General features: G+C 41.7%; 1 protein-coding gene across 11 annotated transcripts in view; it reads right to left on the minus strand.

The window, feature by feature from the left end:
- PHC3 (polyhomeotic homolog 3) overlaps positions 1-21,666 on the minus strand; it is a 30,680-nt gene extending 9,014 nt beyond the window's left edge. For 2 of the 11 annotated variants that reach the window (XR_006169125.1, XM_042820453.1), the window contains exons 1-14: positions 20,111-21,242; positions 18,247-18,394; positions 17,307-17,465; positions 15,799-15,876; positions 14,141-14,299; positions 12,848-12,946; positions 12,039-12,279; positions 9,949-10,826; positions 9,362-9,512; positions 8,852-9,105; positions 7,925-8,081; positions 3,960-4,074; positions 2,524-2,674; positions 2,201-2,432 (exon numbers count right to left, since the gene is read on the minus strand). Coding sequence is in view for 9 of the 11 variants with exons in the window: in XM_042820453.1 (XP_042676387.1) it covers positions 2,201-2,432; positions 2,524-2,674; positions 3,960-4,074; positions 7,925-8,081; positions 8,852-9,105; positions 9,362-9,512; positions 9,949-10,826; positions 12,039-12,279; positions 12,848-12,946; positions 14,141-14,299; positions 15,799-15,876; positions 17,307-17,465; positions 18,247-18,394; positions 20,111-20,118 (2,830 nt within the window). In the remaining 2 variants the exon portion in view is untranslated. The other 9 variants (XR_006169126.1, XM_042820454.1, XM_042820458.1 and 6 more) reach the window with 9 other exon arrangements.
- Positions 21,667-24,482: the final 2,816 nt, after the last annotated feature.

The raw sequence follows: 24,482 nt of genomic DNA on the forward strand, positions 1-24,482 counted from the left end.
ACAATCCACAAAGCCTCTGTAGGCTAAGTATTTCCTGTGATAGGCATTGTGTTTTGTCTAACATGAGACTAGGACACGGCGATTGCCAGGGCACACCATTTACAAGAGAAGCTTTTATATTTAGAAACAAAAGTGCTCCTAAAAAACAGAATATTCTTTTTTTTTGAGGCCTTCTTTTCTTTTTAAACAGGACTTGCTTTATGCACTTGCTCTTCTTTAAAAACCCACAACCTTTCCTCAAAGTCACTTCGGAAAAACAAAAGATGGAAGTTGAATGCACTTCAGTACCCCCTCCAAGCTGACCTGGGTGTCTTTGCAATTAGCTGTGCAGTTACTTAAGAAAGAGGAGACACACAAGAGAACATCGACCTTGCAACTACAGAACGAAGGAAGGAGCTGCTCTGCTGGGGCTTAAACTGCTGCTGGCTCTTTCACTGGGAGGAAGTAACAGTAGAACCTCCCTGCTATCTACATTCTTCCAAGACTCCAGAGGCATTCAGAATTCTGATGAGGACACTTGATGCTCCAGCTAGAACTCAGCTTACAGACTGAAAACAAGCAGGGAATTAAAATGGATGTCCCTAACATTTCTGAAATAGATAAGCTGACAGAATAAAACTCCAAAGGGCCAAAATACGAATGTAGCTATGTAACAAAAAATTCTGGCAGGCTGTGAATATTTTAAAGATTTTTTTTTTTTTTTTTTTTTTTAAAGAGGAACTTGGTCTTAATGTGGATGGAAATTAGTAACTGTAATAATTTTTCATTGCATACATAAAAAAAAAAAATCAAGTGTTAAAATTCAATGATTAATTCATTTGCAGAACAAATAGAAGAGATTTAGCAGCTGACCAAACATTCTGTAAGTAACTGTTACGAAATAGAAACCACACTTTAAGGATAATATTTTTGTTATGCTTGCAAGTGAATTGTGTTTGTAACGTGTTACATTTTTAAGACACAAACAATCCTTTATTCTTTTGTAGAACCTGGGATCAGGGGGTTCTGGACATAACTGGAGCTTCCGAAGTATAGAGCCAGTAAAATACAGACAGCAGCAATGTCATCATGTTCCAGTAACACCAATAAAACACAGAAATACATTGCCTTAAACCTAAGCAACTCCACTTGTTTCTACAGACATCACAGAAGTCCCCAGATGCAGATAACATACCTTCACTGTAATTTATAAACCATCAGAAGAAAGATTGATTTAAAACATCTCTAATTCAATTTTTTGTGTGACCTGTATTAGAAAAAAATTAGCTGGCCATACACATGCAAGTGTTTCAGCAAATAAGGATACACTTCTTACAGGTTATTAGCCTAATGGGATACACAGCAAAATGGTTCAGCATTCCAGAAAATAGGAGAAAATTAGGAAAAAGTCTAAGCTAGGTTTCAGTGTTTAGACATGCGAGTTATATGGATAAACAACAAAGATTCTCAGATGACTGTTATTATGGAGACCTGTCTTGTCTTCTGGAAGGGTTGCCATATGTGATCAGATGGAATGGCATTCCTGGGAAAGGGTGGGGTGTAAAACTTTAAGGCTTATGATAATCAGGAAACAAATGCCAAATAACCTGAAGATGATAAAAAGACGAGCATGAATACTGAGCTAAGGAAAACGAGTGCAAATAAGGAGAAACAAGATGTTTTTCTGAGTCTCGGACACTACTTTTCTGTCTGCTATCCTAAGAGTATATAACCTATATAAGGAACTCTCCATTTCAGCAAAACAAAACAAAATTTAGCTTTACCGAAGAAACCTGGTTATTCTTTTTTAGTGATTTATATCGTGATAAGCCTTTCAAATTTTTCACTCGCACAAAAGGAAAGGACTTCCTTCTTGCTTCTTCTACTGAATAAGCAGTAAGGAGGGAAGTGAAGAAATAAATGCAAAGGGGAAGAAGCGTGTCTGATCTCTCTACTGACCTCTTGAGAGAAATCAGACTGAAGGGAAGAACACCTCTAGTCTCCATCAGCTGGGGTGCAACAGCAGAAGTGGGACTAGTTCTATCAACACGGGATTTGTGCTGAAGGAACAAGCAAGAGGAAACAAATCACATTCCAGTCTCTATCACAACTAACGAGTACACTCGTGCTGTTACCATACCAACCTTCCTCCTCACAGCAATGCTAAAAACCAGGAGATTTGCCGTTAAAAATCTGCAACAAGTAACTGCACATTACATACCAGGCAAAGAATGTATAAAGGCCCAAACTTCATCAACAGTCCATACCGAAGGGTCTGACTGCACCACTGGTAACAAGTTAATGCTCTCGGGCATTTTCCTAATTCTTAGCTCCCTTAGTTCACGTTCTCTCTCCCTCTCACTCTGTCTTCTCAGACGGGTGGTCATCGCAGTTGGAACAGCGTCTTCGTGAGAAGCCAGATCTTCTTCTGCGGACGGATAAGTAATCGGAAGCTGGAAAGTACAGTACAGATACACTACACTATTATATTTTATTTGCAATTCCCCAAACAATGCTGTAGTTTTAAGCAAATATTCCACAGACCTGTCTAAGAAAATGATCTCGTGGTGCCCCATCAGGGCCACTCGGTCGACGCCCGCGTCGCCCAAGACTTTGGCTATCTGATTTCCGATTCCAACGATTGGTCTTGTCTGATGCAAACAGCCCAAATTTCTTAGTGCAACTAAGGCTGTGCCTAAAGGAGTAAGATATATTCAATAATGCACTAATTGTTTTCTGGACTGAATTCAATCGACTTAGCAAGAAAATGACATCGTTGTCTACAGAAATGCTGCCTGATTCCAGACAACAGCAGGTGTCACGAACGTAAGAAAGAAAAGGCCCTGTACTCTAACCCCTTGTCTTGAAACAAGAGCATATACTTCCAGACACCCCCAGCAGACACCCATCCTTCCTGTTCTAGAAAAATTCCACGATAAAAACAGTTCTGCATTTTACCACACACTCAAATTCTACTTCTCCAACACATCCTCTGAGAGCGTAACGCCACGTTACATCTTTTGCTTTCGTTTTCTCTACCTAGCTGACGGCCAGTCGAGTGAAGACAGAGGAAAAAAGCCCAGCTCCCTCCTGAATAGAATTTCAATACTAGTCCCAACAACTGCCAAAGAAAATATACACATTTCCAGTGCTTAAAATGGGAATGTCTGAGGGAGAGTATGAAAAGAGCAGCTGACATAAGAGAAAGGTGGTTTCCAGGCACATCAGTACAGAATTAAGAGGCAACTTAAATCTGTTCCTCAGAGAACTATTCCCCACTTCTAAAACGCCTGGGATTAAATACCAATTTTCCATCTACAATGATGGAAGGATTTACTTTCAGATCCTGATTATAACTTGTTTCTCTCTTATCTACACATAATAAAAAAGTACAGTAACTCAAAGAGAAAGAGAAACCAACATTCATTTGCCTTTGCCAATGACATAAAAGCACAGGGCAGCATCATTTTCTAGAAAGGAGAAGCCTTCGAAAACATTAAATTATTTACATTTATAGCAATTACTTTTCTGCTCTACACAATGAATTTTACACCATTACTATAAACATTTAAGAACATTACTGACAGATGCATTTCAATCACATGAAGTTCAGTGTTTTTCTCCCCACGTTGCATAAAACCATAAGAAAGCCCACAGAGTAGTGTTCTGTCCCTGACACTGCCCAGCAGCAAAATACATCACAAAGACACAGTGACCTGTGGCCCAGAAACCACTGTCTAAGTCCCCAGACCTAACCAACCCTTCACAAATATCCATCAGCATTCCTACAAGCCCATCTGCATTCACTACATCCTCTGAAAGAGCTCCACAATTTACCTGTAAGTTGATCTTACAGGTAAACACATGACACTACCATGGTCATTTGTATCCCACATAGTCTGCTTCTTAATTTTTCTACATAAGACACTATTTGAGTGCTACTCCATTAATCAGATAACAATAAATAACAGGCAGAATACCTTTTAGCACAGGACGTAGAACAGAATCGTTTCGATCGTAGAAACTTGTTGGGATATCCCATTTTTCCACAGAATTCACATTTCAGGAGTTCATTTTCAATTTCATCCAGGCCCTCTAAGGAAGGAGTGATGCAGAAACAGATCAGATTTAATGACAAAGTTGCGTTCAAATTTTTCTTTTATTTCTTATTTTCAGAAACGCAGAAGGTCTAAAAATATATCTAATAATTAAGAACCTTGATTAACAGAAAATTATGCCAAACTACAAAAATCATGAATTTCACTCTCCACAAAAGAGGACTGAAGTAAATTGAACCATAGATTAAATTATTCAGTGAAGTTAGTCAGCACTGTTTGTTAAATTTCAAACCACCCATGAACAAGTATGCCCTCATCCATCAATTAGAAAGATCCAACACATTACAGTCCTTACAAATTGTTTTAAAAGCGTTTGTTAGGAGAACCAGCACTCCAAATTCAAGCTCTCCTGTAATGAAATGCTGCATTAAACCTGTAAATACTTTATTTGCATAAGCAACACCTACAAGCAAAAGGAGCACTTACAAAAGCAAATAATGCACTCAGTTTTATCCATTACAAAAGATAATGTGCATACAAGAAAGAAAAGGATTATAGCATCTACACCAGTTTAAGATCTGCTGTGACAGGGTATTTTTCATTATACTGGTGAGATGAGCAAGTGCTTCTGCTCCCTGGGAAGCACTCAAACTGCTGAGAGAAGCATTAGTAAAAGGAGACCTAGGAAAGCCCTGAAGTGAGGCACAGGCTGCCTTGCACTGACATGCTGAACGCCTACAGCCTCCTCCACTGCGAGAGCACAGCTGATACCTGCTTTAGAAGGATGCCACCATCTCTGCAAAATGATTTGATTTTTGGCAAGAGAAAAAAAAAAAAAAAAATAATCAAATACCACAAACTTGTACCTACGCTATAAGTCAATGAAATACAACGTCAGGAGCAAAACTGGCACAAAATGTAACATTTAGCTAAGTAAGGGAGCAGTGTGCCACATGGATGCAATCATGGACAAAATACATTTGTTCACAAGTTTAGTGAGCAAAGCAAACAGATTTCTTCCCCATTTCTCATTTACCTTCACCAATTTCACCTGCTTTGCCTTTTGCTATGCATTTTCTACATTTTTATTTTTAATTTTACATAACAAGATGCAAAAATGCAAACTATTTTTTGTTCAAAACTCGTTCATCAGCACTGGGGTCAGCTAATGCAGACGCACATAACAAGGTTTAAACAAAAGACTTTAACTATGAATTCATAGCATTGCTATGGCAACAGTGGCTCACTAACTACTGAGCTGACAAGGTGACAAATCAAAAAGCACTATAATGCAACGAAGTTTAAAAGGTTGAAGTGATTATTTGAATAACCTATCTGATGTACCAGGATTCAAAAGCATAAATGAAGTAAAAAAAATTCCACCAGCAGTGTCAGACTGAGGATTATCACACTGCAAGTCTCCACCTCGTGCCCCACGTTAGAACTGGGAACACGTCAAATCTGACCAAGTTTGCAGCCGAAGCTAAATAAAGACCAGATTTATCCTTCAAATTAATTGCTCTCTCCAAAAAAAAAAAAAAAACCCCCACAAACTATATAATGTAGGAAAACAGCAACAACACTTCAAAGCAATAACTGATGCTAAAAGCCTTTTCTTTTCTATATTAGGAGTTCCTACCATATGCACACAATCTAAATCTTTGTTTAGCATCGGAAAAACTCCTCTGCTTGTCTTCTGCAAATGTAGGTACCTCCCAATACTGGATATCTCCTAGCTCATCTAATGAATAACTGCAAATTGGGTACATAAATCTAACATCAACTACCAGGAGTGACAACTGGTAACAGAAACATGAGCGCTTGAATAATTCCATAAAACAACACACAAGCTGAGACAATGCAGCATTAATCCTGACAGGTTCTTCAGAACCACTAAAAGCAAAACTGAATTAATATCTACTATACTAAAGGCAAATCAGGTACTGCAACAGAGGTAGGAGCATTCTAAAAGATACTGAAGAACACCCCCAATTTCCCTTGCTCCACATAGGATGAAGCAAAATGAACAATAATCAAGTACTTGCAAAGAATTTACTAAGCTACCTGAGCTAAGATTGGCAAGTCTCACTTTGTCTAGAACAGTACAAACACACTGTGCTGTAACACAACCAAAAACGTCACATGAGGTCATGCAATTCATCTGATGACTTCCCCTGCCCTCCCCAAACCTCTTGTGCTTGATGGTTTCACATCACTGGACTTGACTCCCATAGAACTAATTAAATGGAAGCCCCATTAGGAAAGCAGGCCACCATTCAGGTTCAGAAAAAAAGTAACAGATTTTGAATTAAATGAAACAAAAGCTTAGAAAAAATTTAGTCGCACTGCATCCTTCTGCTGTTAGTATGCCAGATGCTTACTTTCTGAGACTTCACCTGCTATGCCTATGTGAAAAATGAGGTATGGGCCTCAAATTCTGGATGTCTGATATTAAGAAATGAACACTGCCTTAATTGTTTCTTCATTTTTCTATGCAGACATCTTAATTACAACACAATCAAAAGTTACAGAGCAGAGCACTTCAAATATCCCTTACCTAAATTAGGCTGTTACTGCAAAATATCGAGGGCTGCAGACTACACCAGTAAATGCAATCACACAATCTAGGAAATTAATGATCTCTTCTCAGGCATTGTCTCCACTGTTTCTTACTTCTTGCACAAATATGAATGCACAGGAAGACTGCAACCCATCATTTTTTCACTGATGAACTTTCAAGCTAAACCAGCTCTTACTAAAATCAGTGCTACAAACAATGCTCTTCATTTCAAGCAGAAACACACATTGCCAGAGCTGTGAAACAAAGCATCCTCAAGCAAAAGTCCAACAGTGATTATTTAACTTCACAGCAAACATTCTTCTCAGATTTAGAATCCATTGTAAAGCAAAGTTTTTGACTCGTTTTCAGTCCTTGCTCAGAAAGGTGTAAGAGATATAAATCATTAGAAAATAATTGACCAGAATTCAATGATCTGAAGGACTGAGTGTTGAGCTGATCTGTTTGCTGAGGCATATAACACAAGTCATTAATTTCTTCACCGTGTTTCATTACCATTTACCAAGGCAAGAACCACAGTAGCTAACAAAAGGTCACAGGTATGCCTATCTTGAAAGCTCCCATAAAAACTGTTTCAATTAGGTGAGAATGAATAACGCATGCTGTAGGTGGCAGCTGAAGCACAGCTATGGGCACAGCAGGCTCTGGATCAGTTCCTTCTTACTCTGCTCACTGTGGTTTTGATATATAAGAAGAAAAATAATTATTTTGAGACAATGAAACTAGGAGCTGTATTAACAAATTACAACACATTTTTAGCAGGTCACCAAAATCAGCCCCTGTGCAAACTCTCAAGATGTGGAAGAGAAGATACAGAGCTTGCAGAAAAATTCTGGACTTTCTAATCTTGGAAGAATTTAAACAGTGAAGTAAAGAATTACTTGGCTTTTCTGGGACAGTCCATGCTTTAATTTCTGTTCACTATCATTTATGAGGCTGCCTACACTTGGGCTTGAGCACTAATAGTGATATGACACTTAAAATACTTAATTACTGAGATCTAAAGAAACCCACAATGATGAGCACCCCAGGTACTGCATGGGGAACTTGGGTGCTTTAAGCACACGAGCCGTGTGTGCTAGAGACCACTGTATTCCAGGCAGGACAAGGGCACAGCTTCCTGATGTTCCTGTGTATCCACAGCAACTGCTGTTAGCCCTGTGTAGCTAGTTATAAACATTCTTAAACAGTTTGTATTAGAGATGGTGTAAAGGCCAGAGGAAGACTCCAGATGTAAAGACAAGATGGGTTTCTGTAATAGACACAGACCTAAGGGAAAAAAATGGATATTTAAACAAAAACTACAAACCTTCTGCAATCATATCCTCTATCTCTGTGTCCGATGAGTTGTCTGCATGCTTTGTATTCTGCAAGTCTGATTCAACACACATAACACTCATGATTTGACCCTCCACTAGCAATCTTTTTTCTGCAGGCTGTTCTACCAGCAAAGATGAACGACTTACCTATTGCAATAAAAGCAAAGCAACAATGGTTAACTGAAGAATGAATAACTGGAAATAGTATTTGTGAGTTAGCAGTTGTAATTGAGATCAGCACTATCATTTCTACTCTTTTATCAACAAGTCATCAATACACAGCATCAAAGTTCTACACACCTTTTCTCAAACAAATACAAAGACTGGCCTGCAGAGTTTGCAATTACATTCAACAAAGGAAGAAATATTACATCTATAGAGAAAGAGGAACAGGAAAAAAAAAGATAGATTCCATTTGTTAATAAGGCAGAAGATCCTTTAAAAGTGAAGGCTCAGTGCTTTAAAATTGGCCATTAGGGGATTTAAAGTTTTCCCACTAATTCTTACCAGACATTACTACTCGGTGAAGGGGTGCTTTATACAAGGAATCATCTCAGAGGTTTAATTTATCACTTAAATTGATATGTGTAGAAGACAGACAAGCATAATACAAAGTTACTGTAAATGTTAGCCTAAAATCACCCTCTGTAGTTATCCCTGGATAGCCTGTTTCACTTAGTACCTTGCCATCCAGTGATACCAGCAAGCCAAACAGTAGCACAATTTCTGATTAAATACGTAAGACAAGTCTACTGAAGTGCTGTAAGAAACAAGTTACCAAGCAGAAAAAAGGTCCATGCCAACATTTGGAAAAAATATTCAAAGTTTAATGGTGTAAACATCTAGAAAACCACCTTTAAAAATAGCTCATTTCAAGAATTAGTAGTTAAAAAATTCAAAGCAACTTTTACACTTACAGGAAATGGTTCCAAGCCCTCCTGAATCACAAAGCCTTCAATAACGTGAGTCAGGATCTGTGGTTTAACAATAGCCTGTGGAGGTTTATTTTCTAGACTAGGAATGCTATTGGGCATCGACGTGCTGCTACTCCTTGTTGTTGCAGCTGGAAGCAAAAGAGGTGGTGGTGGAATAGAGGCATGAGAAGGATCAGATGGAGATTTAATTACTGAGGCACTGACAGATGATGTCACTGAGGGCAGTCCTGCGTGGTCTGAAAAACAAAGTATGTGCTATTTTTGAGACGTAGGTCTACGCATGCACTCAGAGTTGTACAAAGAAGAGAGATAAACACACCCAGCCCCGTACCCAGAGTCCTGTAACACAGACTTATCTCTAAAGTTGATAGTTACCCTCAAAACCTGATTTTCCTTGACTGACTAGTCCACAACCCAACCGTTCTCAGGAACACATCATTTTACTCTAAGTTCTAAGCAAAACAGCTACCTTAGTTTTATGTTTGTTCTCACCCGACAAAGGCTCTTCTGAATTAAGTGCATCTCCATTCCCCAAGGTTATTGCTGGTGGAGACAAAGTCGGTGGCGTAGGTGTTCTAACCATATTGACACAATCAGACTCTTCAGGCATCTCTTCTTCACATACATTCTCCACTTGGTAAATCTACATTCAAACAGACTATCACTTTAGAGATATTTCCAGTCTACCTTAATACTTAGAGTCATATAAAAATAGTTTTGTTTTTTTAATTACTAGTTGAAGTACTAAAATATGCTCATTTAATAGATACAAGTTTTCACCTGCCTATGAGACCACAAACTCTGTGGGCATTGTGATGACAATGGAAAGAAAAATTATTTTGTTAAAAAGAACAGAATTCTAAGAGAGGCACAGGTTCTCCTATCAAATAGATCAGAGAATTCGACTTTTTCCAACAGCAGATATTTATAGCTCCCTGTAGTTTAATTTGCACACACCCTTGTAGCTACTTAAAGACTTCTGCGAAATGCAAGCTTTGTAGTTTAATGATAAGCCTGCAAATTGTTCTCCATCTTACACAGAAGCGTAATCAAACAGAAGATGGTTTCTGAGCACTTACCACTGGAGTTTCAATTGGTACTGACGGCTGAACTTGAAGATTTACTGCAACAGTCTGCGGTGGTGGAAGAGTTTGAAACGGCAGCTGGACCAAAGCTTCTGCAGCAGGAAGTTCTTCCTCAGAAACCAAAGTGTTTTGAACCAAAACTTGGCCCTGAGATAGAATTTCAGGCTGCACTTGCAAAGACTGTACAGATTGCAACGGCAGTTGTTGTATCTGGGTTGAAGATGTCGACAGCTGCGGAGGAGCCGCAAGAGGGATAGGCGTGGACTGCAAGGCTGAATACTGCTGGTGTGGCGTGGAGGACACGATCTGCTGGCCTGGGGAAACCAAGCTGGGCTGATCCACTGACCCTATGTGTACAGCAGGGGAAGGTGGAAGCGGGAGGTGCGACGGGAGGTTGAGTGGCTGTGCAATTGGCCGCACTGGACTGGTAGCAGTTTGCTGAGGGGCAGACTGCTCTGCCTGAAGAGCTGCTGGCACAAGGGAGTTTGCCTGTGACTGGATAAGTGCTTGAGGATGAATAATTATTGTGGGTGACTGACTAGGGGAGTGAGAAGGTGGAGGAGATACCACTACTGACTGCTGAGCTGCCTGGGATGGAGAGGGAGATAGCGTCAGAGGTGGAGGATGGATGTGAATAGGTGAGCAATGAGGCTGCACACTGCTAGGAGCTGGAGGAAGACTATGGCTTGGGAGTGGCAGACAGTGCTGTGATGGAGGGGGCTCCTGGCCTGACGGAGCCTGAAGTGCGATCGGCTGGACTTGCTGCTGCTGTTGCAGTATCAGCTGATGATGGGAAATTTTGGAAGGCGGTGAATGAAGTGGGATCTGCTGATGTTTTACTAGAGAATGGGGTTGTAGTGGAGAATACGAAGCTGTGAGGGGGGAAAAAAAAGTGACAATTAGCATTCACTTCCTTGGGTGCAGAGGACAGTATTAAAAAAATGAAAGAAAGGAAGTTTGTACTTTCAAGTATGCCCAGCACAACTTTTTCAGATCCAAGTTAAGAAATTCCTTATTTGACAGCATATAGCACACAAGAACTTACAGGAATATAACAATTTTGAAAGCAAACTGCAGCAATTACAGCCACTTTTTTTACATATATATGAAAGTTTGTTGTATGTATGCATATAAAGTATGTACACTTTTTTGGCTCTAGTTTTGAGATTATTGCTGATCCAGTCTTTTACGTAAGAATTTCACCCAATTTTAAATGGATTTAACCTCTGTTTCAGTAGAGACTGAAATGGAAGAGACACAATCAAAAGGATTTGTTCATAACTGCCAAGTTAAAATTTAGGTAATGATATTAAGGCACTCTATACAAAATGGTGAGAGCTCAGCATGAATCAAAACCAAAATACTTCCTGAACTTGAATCACAAACTGAAATGTACAAGTCTAAAACCAGCACAACTTCCAGAGACACGGCATCACATTTAAGTGAACCACTGACTCACCAGTAATTATTATTTATTCTGCTACAAAAAATGGACTTCATTCCATCCAGAAACAAGTTCTGTAAGTATTAGGGCTCAGTAACTGAAGCATGTCTTATTTCTCTAAAAGCTGCTACTAAGACAAGCTAAACCCCCACAATTAAAACCAATTCTCTATGCAACCCTTACTCTTTCAAAGTAAGAATACTAAAAAGCAAACATAAGGCCTGCACTGCAAATGCACAACTGACCAACTGCATGCTTTTCTCGATTTACTGCTTAATTAAGTTTCTGGGGAACTATTACCTATGGATTTTTAAAATTATCTGAAATCTAAAAAAAAAAAAAAAAAAAAAAAAAAAGCCAACAGAACAAAAACACTCTGACAACATAAAAGATGACCAACAAAATGTACTTTGGGGAAAACAATCCACATATGCTTTCACTGCTTCATCTTAAGTGTGCATGCACGGTGACCAGTAATGAGAACTATGCTTGCACGGAGATTCAGCTGTATATTGCCATTGCTATGTTGCATTTGTACTGTGACTGCAGAACACTAAAAGAACCTGGGCAGAAAGCATTAGACTCAGACATAACCACAACATCCAAACTACTTCAGTTCTACAGCTTGCTCTCAACCTACCTGGTGTCATCAACTGATGTATGCTCGATGTCCGTGTCACTGGGGCACTCCGACACTCCGGCGCTGGGCTGTCACCTTTTCTATTGCTGTCTGAGGATTCTGGTTGGATGCCCTTGGTGCTGGTTACAGGTTTGTTAGCACACAAAGACAACGACTGAGTTTGACTGCTGCTTTTTGGTGGACCGTTCTGTGAACTTGACAATACACCCAACTTCTGACTGCGCAACGTCAAGTTCTGAACCTGAGAAATTAGTAAATCATGAAGACAAGCACAGGTAAACATCTGTGATGAAAACAGCCAACAAGAGAACGTTCAAACCAGTGTCATTTACTTGGATTTCCAAAAGGATTCAAACAAAATCCATTGCTAATAGCTTCAAAAGAAACTGCTAAGAAAGAAGGGAAAATCTTTCTTGAAAACAAAAGTTAATTGGACAAATGTTTGCTTTTCACAGCAGGAGACAGTGACCAACATCCTGTGAGGAGCTGTGCTGTACCACGTTTTTCCAGACAGTGTATAATTTGAAACAACAATACTAGTTTAGCTGAAAGCATCAAGTTATTCATCATAATTACTTCTCATCCTTATTACCTCAAGCTGAAATTTTATACCCAGAATCCCAATCTTACATATAATGCAATCACCTCTAAATGCACAATGACAGAAAAGAGAGCACACTGTAAATGTACAGAAATAGAATAATCACTAATTTTTGTAGTTCAGTAAAACCTAACCATAAAGTTTCCCTACTTCCCAGTTTTGGCACACTTGGTTTGGACACAACCGTAAGAAATTTACACAAGCTCACCTGAGTAGCTGCAGACTGACAGGAAGATGAGGAAGATGATGAGACAACAGGAATGTCAGACTGAACAGCAGCCACAGTGGTAGCAGGGGTAAAAATCAGCTGTTAAGCAAGAAAAAATACCAGGTAACAGAATAAAACTTCTAAGAAAAGCAGTGCTGTACTTTTGAAGAGAAACACGTGTTACACATCATGATGTACAACTTCTAAGAGTTACTTTTTGTTTTTTTTTTCTCTTTAGATGAACTTTATTTGCTGTGCTATGTTAAGTAAATATAACTTAAAATGAATAAGGTAAAAATACTCGTTCTAAAGATTCAGAAAAGTAGAACAAATACACATTTTCAGCTTTTATATAAGAATTTTAAGAAGGATCTTCCTTCCAATTCTACAAGTGAGTGAAAAAAGGCAAAAAAAAAAGTCAACAGTAGCCCAATTCCTACAATATTAAAGCAAGAAAGCTTTGAATATCTTCCAATCTCTCAAAATGTGATTTAACAGTCATCAACTTTAACTATGCTAATTAAAGTTACACTGCAAGAATCAACCAACCTCAAGTTACTAATTTCAGTATATCAATAGGGCTAATTGCCACTGATTTCTTTGGCCACAGTACAACAAAGACAAGACTTATGGAAGGCATCGTGTAGAACGCTGGACATTCCTATGAAATTTCACACACTGCAGGCGGGGATCAGTTGGTACCAGACTGCCTACAGATAGTATTCAATAAAAAAAAACAGAAACATTACAAGATTTCTAGATGTTGCCCTTTAATAGAAATGCTACACTGATAGGAAATGAGAAGAACTAACGATTTTCATAAGAAAAGGAGAGATCTAAGGAGAATCAAAGCTATGCATTCAACTCAAATTCTAGAGAGAATCTCAGTTAAATGCAAGAAAGCGAACTCTTGATGTTACCAGCATATCAGAAAAAGCCATGTCCTGAAAATGGATAGACTCCAGCACGCCCCTCTCACACAGCCAGAAAAGAGGCACGTTCTGTTGCTATTTTTCCTATGCTTGATCCATTTCACAATCGTATAAAACCAGGCTACATGAGCAGACTTCAAATGGAGAACTGAGCTATAGCAACCTTTTGTTTCTCTGACTTCAGAAGTGTTCCAGAGTTTGATATTCATACATTAGTAACTAAACTCTTAACGCCACCTGAAAGTGAAGAAAAATACCAAAGCAATTCCCAGAAACAAAACAAGAACAGAAACAGCATCGTTTTGGGAGAAAAAACAGCCCAAGCCATCCATCAAGCCTAAGGACTGTAGCCAAAACCTACCATTTGTGCTCGGAGGTACATCTGAGCCTGGCTTGCACTCAGGGTAGGAGAGGTACTCCCTAGCAACATAGTCTGCTGGGTAATGCTGCTGCTGGTGGTGTTGGAGGTCTGTGAACGGCTTATTATCTGTGCAGGTGTAGGAGAGGTGGAGAGGTTAATCTAAGGAAACAAAAATATTGCTTCTGTCATGGAAATTCAATCATCCTAGGATTTAAAGCCAGAAAGCCTTTGACAAAAATGGCAGGGTCAGTTGAAAGCTCTGAACTGTAAAGATACCAAGAACATATTGAGCCAAATATCAAAAAACTGGTTTCTGGCAAGACCGTACATTTTCATTCTCAAACTAAAAGGAATATTTAGCAGTACATGATAACAAGCACTAACAAACATAAATGATGATGTTACAAAATCTGAAAAAAATACACCTCATAGAAATACATATTCATACAACACACAGCATAAGCTTGTCATTTTTTAAGAAAAACATTTGAATTTTATTATTAAAATATCTTGTTATCTGCCTGGACTGACAGCTACTGAGATGCTTGTTATTAAACTTGACCAGGATGCCTACTTGTGCTGACAAACACGGACTGATTCCTCATATACACATTAAAAAATGACTGGAAACTACAGCTCTTCATAATCTCACATTAAAGGCTCATAGAAAATTTCTTTTTGGCATCAGGCAAAAGCTGGTTTGTTTTTCTAACACATCTAACAGAGTTAAGTGCCCAGCTCTTTTCGATCATTTTAAGATTTCCTTGCAAATCCAAGCCCAATTATTCTGTTAGCTTAACATCAGATATCTTTTAAAACTTTCTCCCAAATTTAACGAATGAATAATTTGACTTCTAACAATTGTAAGCCAAAGCAATGCTATGAGAGCTTAAAAAAGCTGTACAGTTACATCACAGAAGCTATGCACTGAAGCCATGAACAGCTTGAGGGCATGATTAATAAGCAGGATGTCTGTAGGACTAACAAAGTCCTACTCAGGACAGCTGTAGAACTGCACATGGAGACTGTGCAAATCACACATCTGAAGATGTTATTTAAAGAAATGCAGCATGAACTGAACACAGAGCTGCTAACAACAAACCCGAACACATGATTAGAATATGGACAAAGTAAGTTAAAGTGCATAAAAGATGCATGATAAACGATGATAATAAAAGAATGAAAGCTACAAACACTTTAACCAGTTTCATATAAATGAGAAATGACTTGGATTCATTAGATTCAGTGCTCTGTAATCAGTGGCATACACTGTTGTGATTTCAATCTACAGCTGTGCCCCGACCAAAGAAACTAATGTGAAAAAAATCCATCAAGAAATGAGAGCTCAGGGAGGGATTCCTGCAGCAGTCTGAACAGTCACTCGCGCCCGTCGAGTGCGCGGCCGCCCCTTGAGAGCGGGCTGGGACCAGGGAAGCCTCCAACACCAACCAGCAACAACTGCTCACACCAGGCTTAGCGGCAGACACTGGAAGTGCAGCCAACACTTACTGCAGTCATCATTCTGCTATTTGGTGATCCCGCCGTACTCTGTTTAACCACACAAACTTAAATACTGAAGTATTCTCTGTGCTGCCAGATAGTTATAGAATAACCAAGAGGGGTTGAGAATGGATGGAGGGCTTTGTTCAGTTACGTACCGAGGTCTGCGACATGCTTGACTGCTGAGTGACACTCCCAGTGGGGGAAGTACATTGCCTCCCACCTGACAGGCTTGCCTAGATAGCAAGAATAGGCGTCAAATACTGAAATCAAAAAATGTTCAAGTGATGTTCACAATATTGCATAAACGGTCAGAAAAACTCCTCTCTACCACTAACTTTCTCCGAGCTAGCAGCAGGAATACTGCTCACAGGGACTGGTTTTCAAAGCGAACTCCACACTGGGAGCTGCCATCTGCAAGGTGTCAACTGCCTTGAACTCCTCCCAGCTTTCAGGCAGACTCTCACAGATCAAGACCTGAACAAAAACTACCAGAGGTGAAGTTTATCAAACTGCTAGCAATGGAGCCAACAGATCAGCTCATCACCTATGCTGTTCAGAACTTATAATAATACGACATCATTACAAACTGTTGTTTTCAAAACTCACATTGTAATTTTTATTATGATTAGAAGCCTCTAAAATTAAAACAAGTTTTATAAATGCTGCAAGGAACATCCTCATATCTTCTGGAATTATAGTTAATGGACACACAACAAGTATCTACAGCAGTACACTATTCCTGACCTTCAGCTGAATACAGAGACAGTGATTTAGATATAGATATTTTAATAGACTGCATACCAAAACTTCTTAGCCTTCCCCAATCTAAACCTCTTCACTGTATCTCCATAACAGCACATGTATAAATCTATCCCAAAAAATAAATCAATGTATTATCTTGACCTACTGGAGAAGGTATGTAAGTAGAAGCCAAGAAGACAGAAGAGTCCATCCTACTTCTGCCAGTGAACAGCTGTATCCCTGAAGTTTTTACCTGCATTAATGCTTCCTCACACAAAATAATTACCAGCCACCTATCTCTGCAAGACAGTATTGTCAGCCCACGGTCAGCTGAGGTCAAAGGAAGCCTTCCACTGCTTGAATTTTCAGAACAGATCTAATCCAATGTTCCGTGGCTATTAAAAGCTTTGCTTCAGAAATGCAATGTACCATTGTCATTTACTACCTATATTTCCACTCTTGGAGTTAAAATTGAATTTTGCCTTTACTTAAAACACAGCCAGATGAGTGGCAAGAAACACCAGATGTTCACCACTTGAATCAGACTCTACTAAAGCACATGGCTATTCACTGCTTTCCCCATTAACTTTCAGAAAAAAATCATGGGATGAAGACTGAAGCAGTCTATTTTTAATATACATATCTTTTCCTGTTTGATGATTTACATGATGCATTATAATGTATGCAGTAAAGCATGGAATGGACGCCTACTGGAGCACCTACAAGGCTGACTAAATCCACCAAATAGTTTGGAGGAAGATACAATTCAAAAGAACAAAATTATTAAAACATAACACTGAATTATTGTGAGACATTAAAAGCTCAGGCACTTAACCTGTTATTATGTTTGACAATGCTCTAGAATTGCAGTCCTACTCCAGAAAGTAGCAAACCACTATTTTTCAGCAATCTTCACTCTCACCTGTGGTACAGTTGCCAGACTCTGAAATTGGGTACTGCTTAAGTGCTGCTGCTGCAAAGCAGCAGTCTGCAGCATTAGATGCTGCTGCTGGGCTGCATACATCTGCTGGAGGTACTGAGCAGCTGAGCTAGGAGGACGATGCAAGGCCTGCTGAATAACCTGTGATGAATCAGTAGGTAATTATTACAATTATAAAGTACACACTGTGCTAACACGATGCTGAAGTTCACCTGTGTGAGGAAGTAAAGCCAAATAATGCCTCTCCACACCAATTAGACAATACTGAATTTGCTCCATCACCACTTTTCTCAACAATGTTACCAAACACAGTCACTATAAATACACCCAGGTTCACAAATAAAGCCTGGGCAATGCGTTGTTGTGTCACAAATGATATTGTACACATCTTACACTCTCAGATCACATCCCACACAGTGTTCCATCTTCTGGAAGATGAGTATAGTTCGTGAGATTCATTATCAAACCCAGCAGAACAGGCTATACAAAATTCCAGGTGATCTTAATTAAAGAACAATAAAATGGGGGTGGATCCAAGAAGCAGAGTTACACACACAAGGAGACCTCTGGATCCCTGTAGTCAACATAAGTGAAATGAAAACCTTTATACTGTACTATTACTGTGTAAAATTTTATGTTAATAATCTCTGCCTTTATGGAATACCGATAAAACCAAACTTTCACGTAAGATTTTTCTCTCATTATTTGGAAGACAGGCCTGTACCCTGTCCTATCCTTACATGATCTGATGTCATTTAGTGAACAGTAATGAAACAGCATGAAAACATTAAGCCAGACATTGAGAAAGAAGATGGCAATTAAGAACGGAAAGTTAATTTTGTGCACTAGTTTTGTGTAAAGTATTGTGCAAAATTTTGAGAGCATTGTACAGGACAGGAAACAACATCTGGTGTCCCAGTACCTGGACAGCATGCCTGTCAGAGCCACTGTAGACAGATATCTGTGGAAGCTGTGTCCGGGACGTGGAGGTGGTAGTAATGGTGGTTGTGGATGCAGAACATGTTGTCGTGCTTGGCTCATTCTCCATAGCTGAGCAGTGTTTGTCCAGCCTGCTAGAATTGAAATGGAAGCAGTTCACAAACAAAAGCCATTACATACTGATTTTGAAGGAGGAAATCTAAGCCTCACTGGGGAAGAACAACAGACAATTTGCAAATGGATGAACTCAGAGTGTCAGCTATTACTTGACGGAATTTATAGACAGATGTGGTCTAGTGGCTGGCAACCCTGCACACAACAGGGGGGTTGAAACTAGATGATCATTGTGGCCCTTTTCAACCCAGGCCATTCTATGATTCTATGTAGAACTTCTAAGTTGCATCACAGGGAGCAATAGGATCCCTGTGCAATAGCAATTCAGGAACACACACAGGACTTCCAGCACACTGCACAGTTGTACTGCCATGTCCTGCTTCCCCAGAGCACAGTGCAGAAGCCACTAGCTGCCCGTTGTGTGCCTTTAGCAAAACAATTCCTTGGCTAAAATCACTGGTGACACGCTCTAATTGGAAATAGAATGAGACTGTACTGAAAAGAGGCTTTTATTTCCTACAGCAATGCCTCCCAAAATACAGCAATAGTCACAGAAAAAAAATACCTAAAAGCATCTCTGACAACTTTTTCCTAACTTAACAAAACTGCATTCTGTTGCAGAATACAATCTCTCCCCCAAAATTTTCTCATTAGAACCAAAATGAATCTCATATCTCAATGTATAAGGGTTGTTTATCTTAGCTTTATTTTCCACTTTCAGTATTACAATTAACAGGAAATAGCTTAGTTACAGTTTATTGCTTTTTAAAGGATACTTAAAAAGAAGCAGGCAGGGAGAAATATTTCCTTTTTACAACAAAGAAGAGCTCGGATAAATAATCATTTAGAGAGTTGCAATGCACTAGGAAACAAAAAAGCAGCACTGCAAAGTGCTTAACAAAAGGCCCACCAGGTGCTTCATCTACCAGGAGCACACTTGGGAGTTCCACCTCACACTGCTGAAAACAGAACACAGAGCTGCCCCTCCAAAAACGTCTTACAGACACTTAGAGAAAACATCCTCCTTCCCAAAAAGTTCTCCATACTGACTTGCACTGCACATATTGCCAGTTACACGAAATGCCAAACTTCAGTGGATGCATGGTCCCCAGCAGACCTCATGCCCATCGCTGTATGGATATCTGCTCTCTTTTGACAATGAAGATTTGTGGCAATGAAGTTTGCTTTCAAAGCACAGAACCTACCACTAGAAGTGAAGGAAAGAACGGCTTCGTTGTAAAACAATCAGACCTGTTGTGTATTCCAGATGCCACTTATCCACCTGCAGGAGAGCACAAGCTAGCAGAGACAAATTAACTGCTTCAATCGTAACAAGAACAACATCACTTTTGAAACCACTTCAAATGAATTTTCACACAATGCTGATGAAAAGTGCCTTGAAAAAAAATTCTGTTTCCTCCAGAGGGCATTAAAGGCACATCAAAATATTTACACCTACAACTTGCCTAGCTTGTTTCAGCAGTTACGCAACTGTTTAAACTAGCCTAACAACATTGGATGTTTAATTTCCTTACCTCTTAGCCACATTTAAAGCTTATTATTGAGACGAGCAACGTATCTCTCTGCAGTAGCTGAATCAGATGCTCACCCCATACAAGCTGGTAACCTTTTGCCTGAAAGTGTCTTATTTTAAAACACACAATGGTGTGGCCTGGCACCCAGGTGCACATGCAGTCCTCCTCAGGCACCAACTGGCACCCCTCGGGTCCCACCTCAGCATGGCAAACAACGAGCTGCAGCTGGCAGCCCTGGCATGGGGACGTCCTGCCCTCTGTAGGCTGAAACAACACTCAGCTGCCTCAGTGCTGACATCGTTCAAAGCTTCTCCCTACATAAAGTGAAAGGCAGGTGCTTAAGGAAATCGACAAAGCACACTTCAAGTAATAAAACCCAGCATCCATTAACAATTCAACAGACAGATCTTTTATAACAGAAAGCACGAAAACCATTATGGAATTCTCAGGCTACCTTTCCAGCAACGAAAAGTACATCAAGACAATGCTGTATTTGTAACCGTAGCCAGTTCTCAGACAGAATTAAATACAACCTTCTGAAATTGTTCATTAACTCCTCAAAAACATCAAAAAGGCAAAACTCCCAGCTTACAGAGTCTGATAAACGAGCCAGGACTGTTCACAACACTCTGTGCAGCTGCATCTCAAAGGTCCTCGCTGAGGGATGAGCTTTAGCACAACTCTGGCTTTGAACAGTCACTGTGCATATAAAGGCAAGTCTAATATATAAAGCACAACAGAAAACTGCATTTAGAAGTATTTATTCAAATAGTGACCATATTAAACAGCACATAATTTCAAGATGCACCACACACAATGGAAACATTCGAAAAGTTTTTGTTCTCTCCCTGTTCTGAGACTTGAAGACCAAATACCCCAAAAAAGGTTAGAGAGCATCCGCTGCTGCACACCACGAAGCCACCAGCACAGCGCATGCACATGGCACAGCTCCAACCTGAGAAACTTCAGCTTTCTTTAAGCAACACAGTAAAAGCCAACACTGTTGACGTTCTGCAGTTACTATGGGGAAAACAGTATGCTTTTTCACGTTTAAAATATTTACTCATTTCATTCATCACCTCTCCCTAGAACTCCCACCCACATGGAACACAGAAGAAAAGTGACAATTCCCTATAAACACAATCTCTAGGAGCAATTCTACCTGAACCTGGGAGACACTGGGATACAATCTCTTCTATTCCACACTTCAGCTACACCACAAACCACCCTCGGCCAAACCTCGGAGTGCCAAACCTGGAGCGACAAGGGGCTGGTTTTATTTTCAACGGACTAAAAAATAAGATTTTTGTTTTTTGCTGCGTGGCACCCCGCCCACGCTCCCCAGGGCAGCGTGTCCCTGAAGCACGGCCCGGCCCCAGAGCACGGACGAAGCCCCCGGACAGCCCCGCGGGACGGGCACGGTCCCCCGCACGCCGCGGCCTCGCCCGGCACAACCGCCCCGCCGCGCCGCAGCCCAGCCCCACCGCTCCGCTCTCAGCCCCGCGGCGGCGGGCGGAGAGAGGGGCGGGGGGAGGCCCCCATCCCGGGCCTGCCCGCGGCCGAGCGCTGTCAGGGCTCGGGTCCCCGCCTACGCGCCCCGCCCCGCCACAGCCCGGCCCGGGCCTGCCGCTGCCACTGCCGCTCCCCCTCCTCCGCACGTCCCGCCGGCACACTCACCTCGGATGAGCCGCTCACTCCGCTTCCGCCATCTTCTCGCCTCCCTCAGGGGGCGGAGCTGCGCAGGCGCACTGGGTGCCGTGGGGGCACGTGATGGCCTCCGCCGCCATCTTGTGGCCTCGTCCGTCAGAGCGTGGCGTGCTGAGGCGGGGAGGCTGCCGTAGCGCTGCGTGCGAGAGCGAGCTTCAGCTGCGGTAGGAAAGCTGAAGGTGATGAGCTATTTTGAGAGGGCTGGTGGGTGATCGGGGTGAGGAAGATGTCTGCTCATGGTGCTTTTTCACTGCTCTGAGTCTCTCCCAGCCATGGGGAAGGCAGCTTCTTCCTCCGAACTGACCATAAGTGATCAGCTGTGTCGTTAATTCCTGTCTGTAGGCAGTAGCAGCAGCTCTGTATTGTGAGCAAAGCCTCCATAGGGACAAACAGCCACTGTACCACGCCAGGCTAACATAAGTCTCATCCTGACAAATTCAGGACCGTTTTTCTGTGATGAAGGAATGTGTTCTGCATTTTAGAGCTCCACAGTGTTAATGGAGAGTGCAGTGCAGTGAGAGCAGGGAAGAAATCTGCTGCATTGTGCGGAAGTGCCGGATTGTGACACCCAGTATCTAACAGTAACTGTGCGTGTAGAAGGCAACAGGAGTAACAACAGGAACAAGTAGCAAATAGCAGCTTAGCAAGACCTTTAGATGGGATAATTGGATGTGACGGAATTGAAAAAAAGGCATCTAGCAACTAAGTGGGATAGATGAGTACTGTACAAAGAAAAGAATCTCAGTAAGCATCTTATAAATGCAAATACTTTCCAAAGAATTACAGACAAGTTTGAACTGGTGAAGCAGTGACGCTGCCCACAGGACCACCATCCTCCTTTCCTCCACGCTCAGAATACATTTAACAGTCCTTGCACATCTCCCCTGTTGGAGTTATGAGTCATCATCATAGTTTCTAACACCTGGAGCATTGCTGTTGGATCATCCTATAGGGTCCAGCAGACTGCTTTTAACAGATCTGTAGTGGTGAATGAGAACACAAACAAAACCAGGGTTTCTCTTTGATCCCATTGCCTGCCTTAATGGAGTCTGAGTGATTTGCCTTATCTGTCCTAAAGTATGATGAGTTATCAGATGAAATTTGAGCCATCTGAAGGGCCGGAGGATGTCCCGTTAGAGGAAGACACTTCAGGGCCATCTGAGCTGTTTGTGAGAGAAGAGGTCAGAGTGCCACCCTGTGGGGACATCGGGCTTACAGGGGAATTTTTTGGCACGGTTATGCAGCAGTTAAGCTCCAGCAATTGAACTCACTTGGATTCCAAGTTTGGATAAATTGTTGGGGTTTACTCCTTTGAGTGCCCAGGGAATTTTGCACCGGCCATTCCCCATATTCCTCACTGCCTGCTTTAACCTTTTAGTCACATAAACAGGCTCAAAGGGCTAACGTGTTTTTGCAAACCACAGCATCCACATGTGAGTCTTACACTCCAGGTGACTGTTAAGGAGGCTGTACTCACCAGTTCAGCAGATCCCCTGCCCCATCCCTGGATGTTTGGTTTCTGTTCTTCCCTCCATTGCCAGTGCCAACGAGCTGTACTGAGCAAGGCTAATTTAAGGGCTCATCTGGATCTCTCAAAATGGGGATCTTAGAAAGTGCTTCTCCGATCAGCACACTGTGCCAGAACCCACACAAAGGTCTCCTCTTTTTCAACTCTGCAGAGTTGTGCGTTTGGCAATCCACACACCCCGAAGCAGAAATTTCTATACACAGCAATTTACAAAACTCCTTCCATCTGCAGTTTCTGATTGATTGCTGTTTTCTCTTTGCTGGGCACAGGTTTGTGATGCTGAAGATTTTAGGCTCTGGAGCGCAGACACTGCTGCCTCACTTCCATACAGGCAGGAGTGAGTTTTGGTATGTCAATAGCCCTCATTGAGCTCTAGAGATCACTTTCAGGCTATTTTCCTTCCTTTTGGTTGACACTAGCACATCAGGACATACTTGGCATACCCACAGTAGGATGTTTACCTTTTCTTCCCTCTCTATCTGCTTTCCACTATGCCAAGTATGTCACTGACAGCCTAATGCTGATACCGTCTTCCCTGGCCTTGAGGTGAAGCAGCACGCTGTGACTCCTTCAAAAAGTTCTACTCGTGCTGCCCCAAAACTGGGTATCAGCACTTTGAGCCATTTGCTTTGAGCTCATGTCTACACAGGCGGGTGCTGGGCAGTGACCCCCAAGGCCAGCACACCTTTGGGCCAGGCTATTCCTAATTGCTGTTTAACCACCCATCAACTATTAACTGTATAGATTTATAACATCTCTCAGCGACTACACACGCTGACGTTACTGCTGACCGAACCAGCCTTCAGAAATGGAAATCTCTACTCGTGTGTGAGAAGCTCCTTCCCCTGAGCGCTCCTGGCTGTCGCGAAGTAGCCGCCACAGAAGCCACTCCTCACAGCACCACTCTGAACGCGCTCCGCCATCCGCCTTAATGGCGCCAAGGCGGCGTTGCGCAGCCGCAGTGCTGCCCGTGCGCGGCGTGCTGCGGGCCGTACCACGTGTCGGGGAGACAGGGCGGCCGGGGGTGTTGTTTCTGCCCCGCCTGACGCGGAGCGCCTCGGCTCCGTCGCGGAGATCCGCGCTGCCCTGTGGCTGCTGGTGCTTCCCCCCTTCTCTTTCACGGTGGAGCTTTCCGCTCCACAGGTGTGCTCTCAGAGCCGCAGGGAAAGCCCACCTAGTGTGGGTTGGGGTGCACCAGGTACAACGTAGGGCTGTTCACCCTCCTGCCCGGAGCGATCGAGCTGCCGCCCGCTCCCGGAGCGGCTGTTCTGTCCTACTGCGGGGCTGGGCCGTGCTCTCACTCCCCACCACCCTTCATAGCTCCGCGCTCTCTCT

Source organism: Centrocercus urophasianus, unplaced genomic scaffold, assembly GCF_019232065.1.
Source record: "Centrocercus urophasianus isolate 14NV4802_14NV808 unplaced genomic scaffold, USGS_Curo_1.0 seq_19, whole genome shotgun sequence".
Classification (NCBI taxonomy): Eukaryota; Metazoa; Chordata; class Aves; order Galliformes; family Phasianidae; genus Centrocercus; species Centrocercus urophasianus.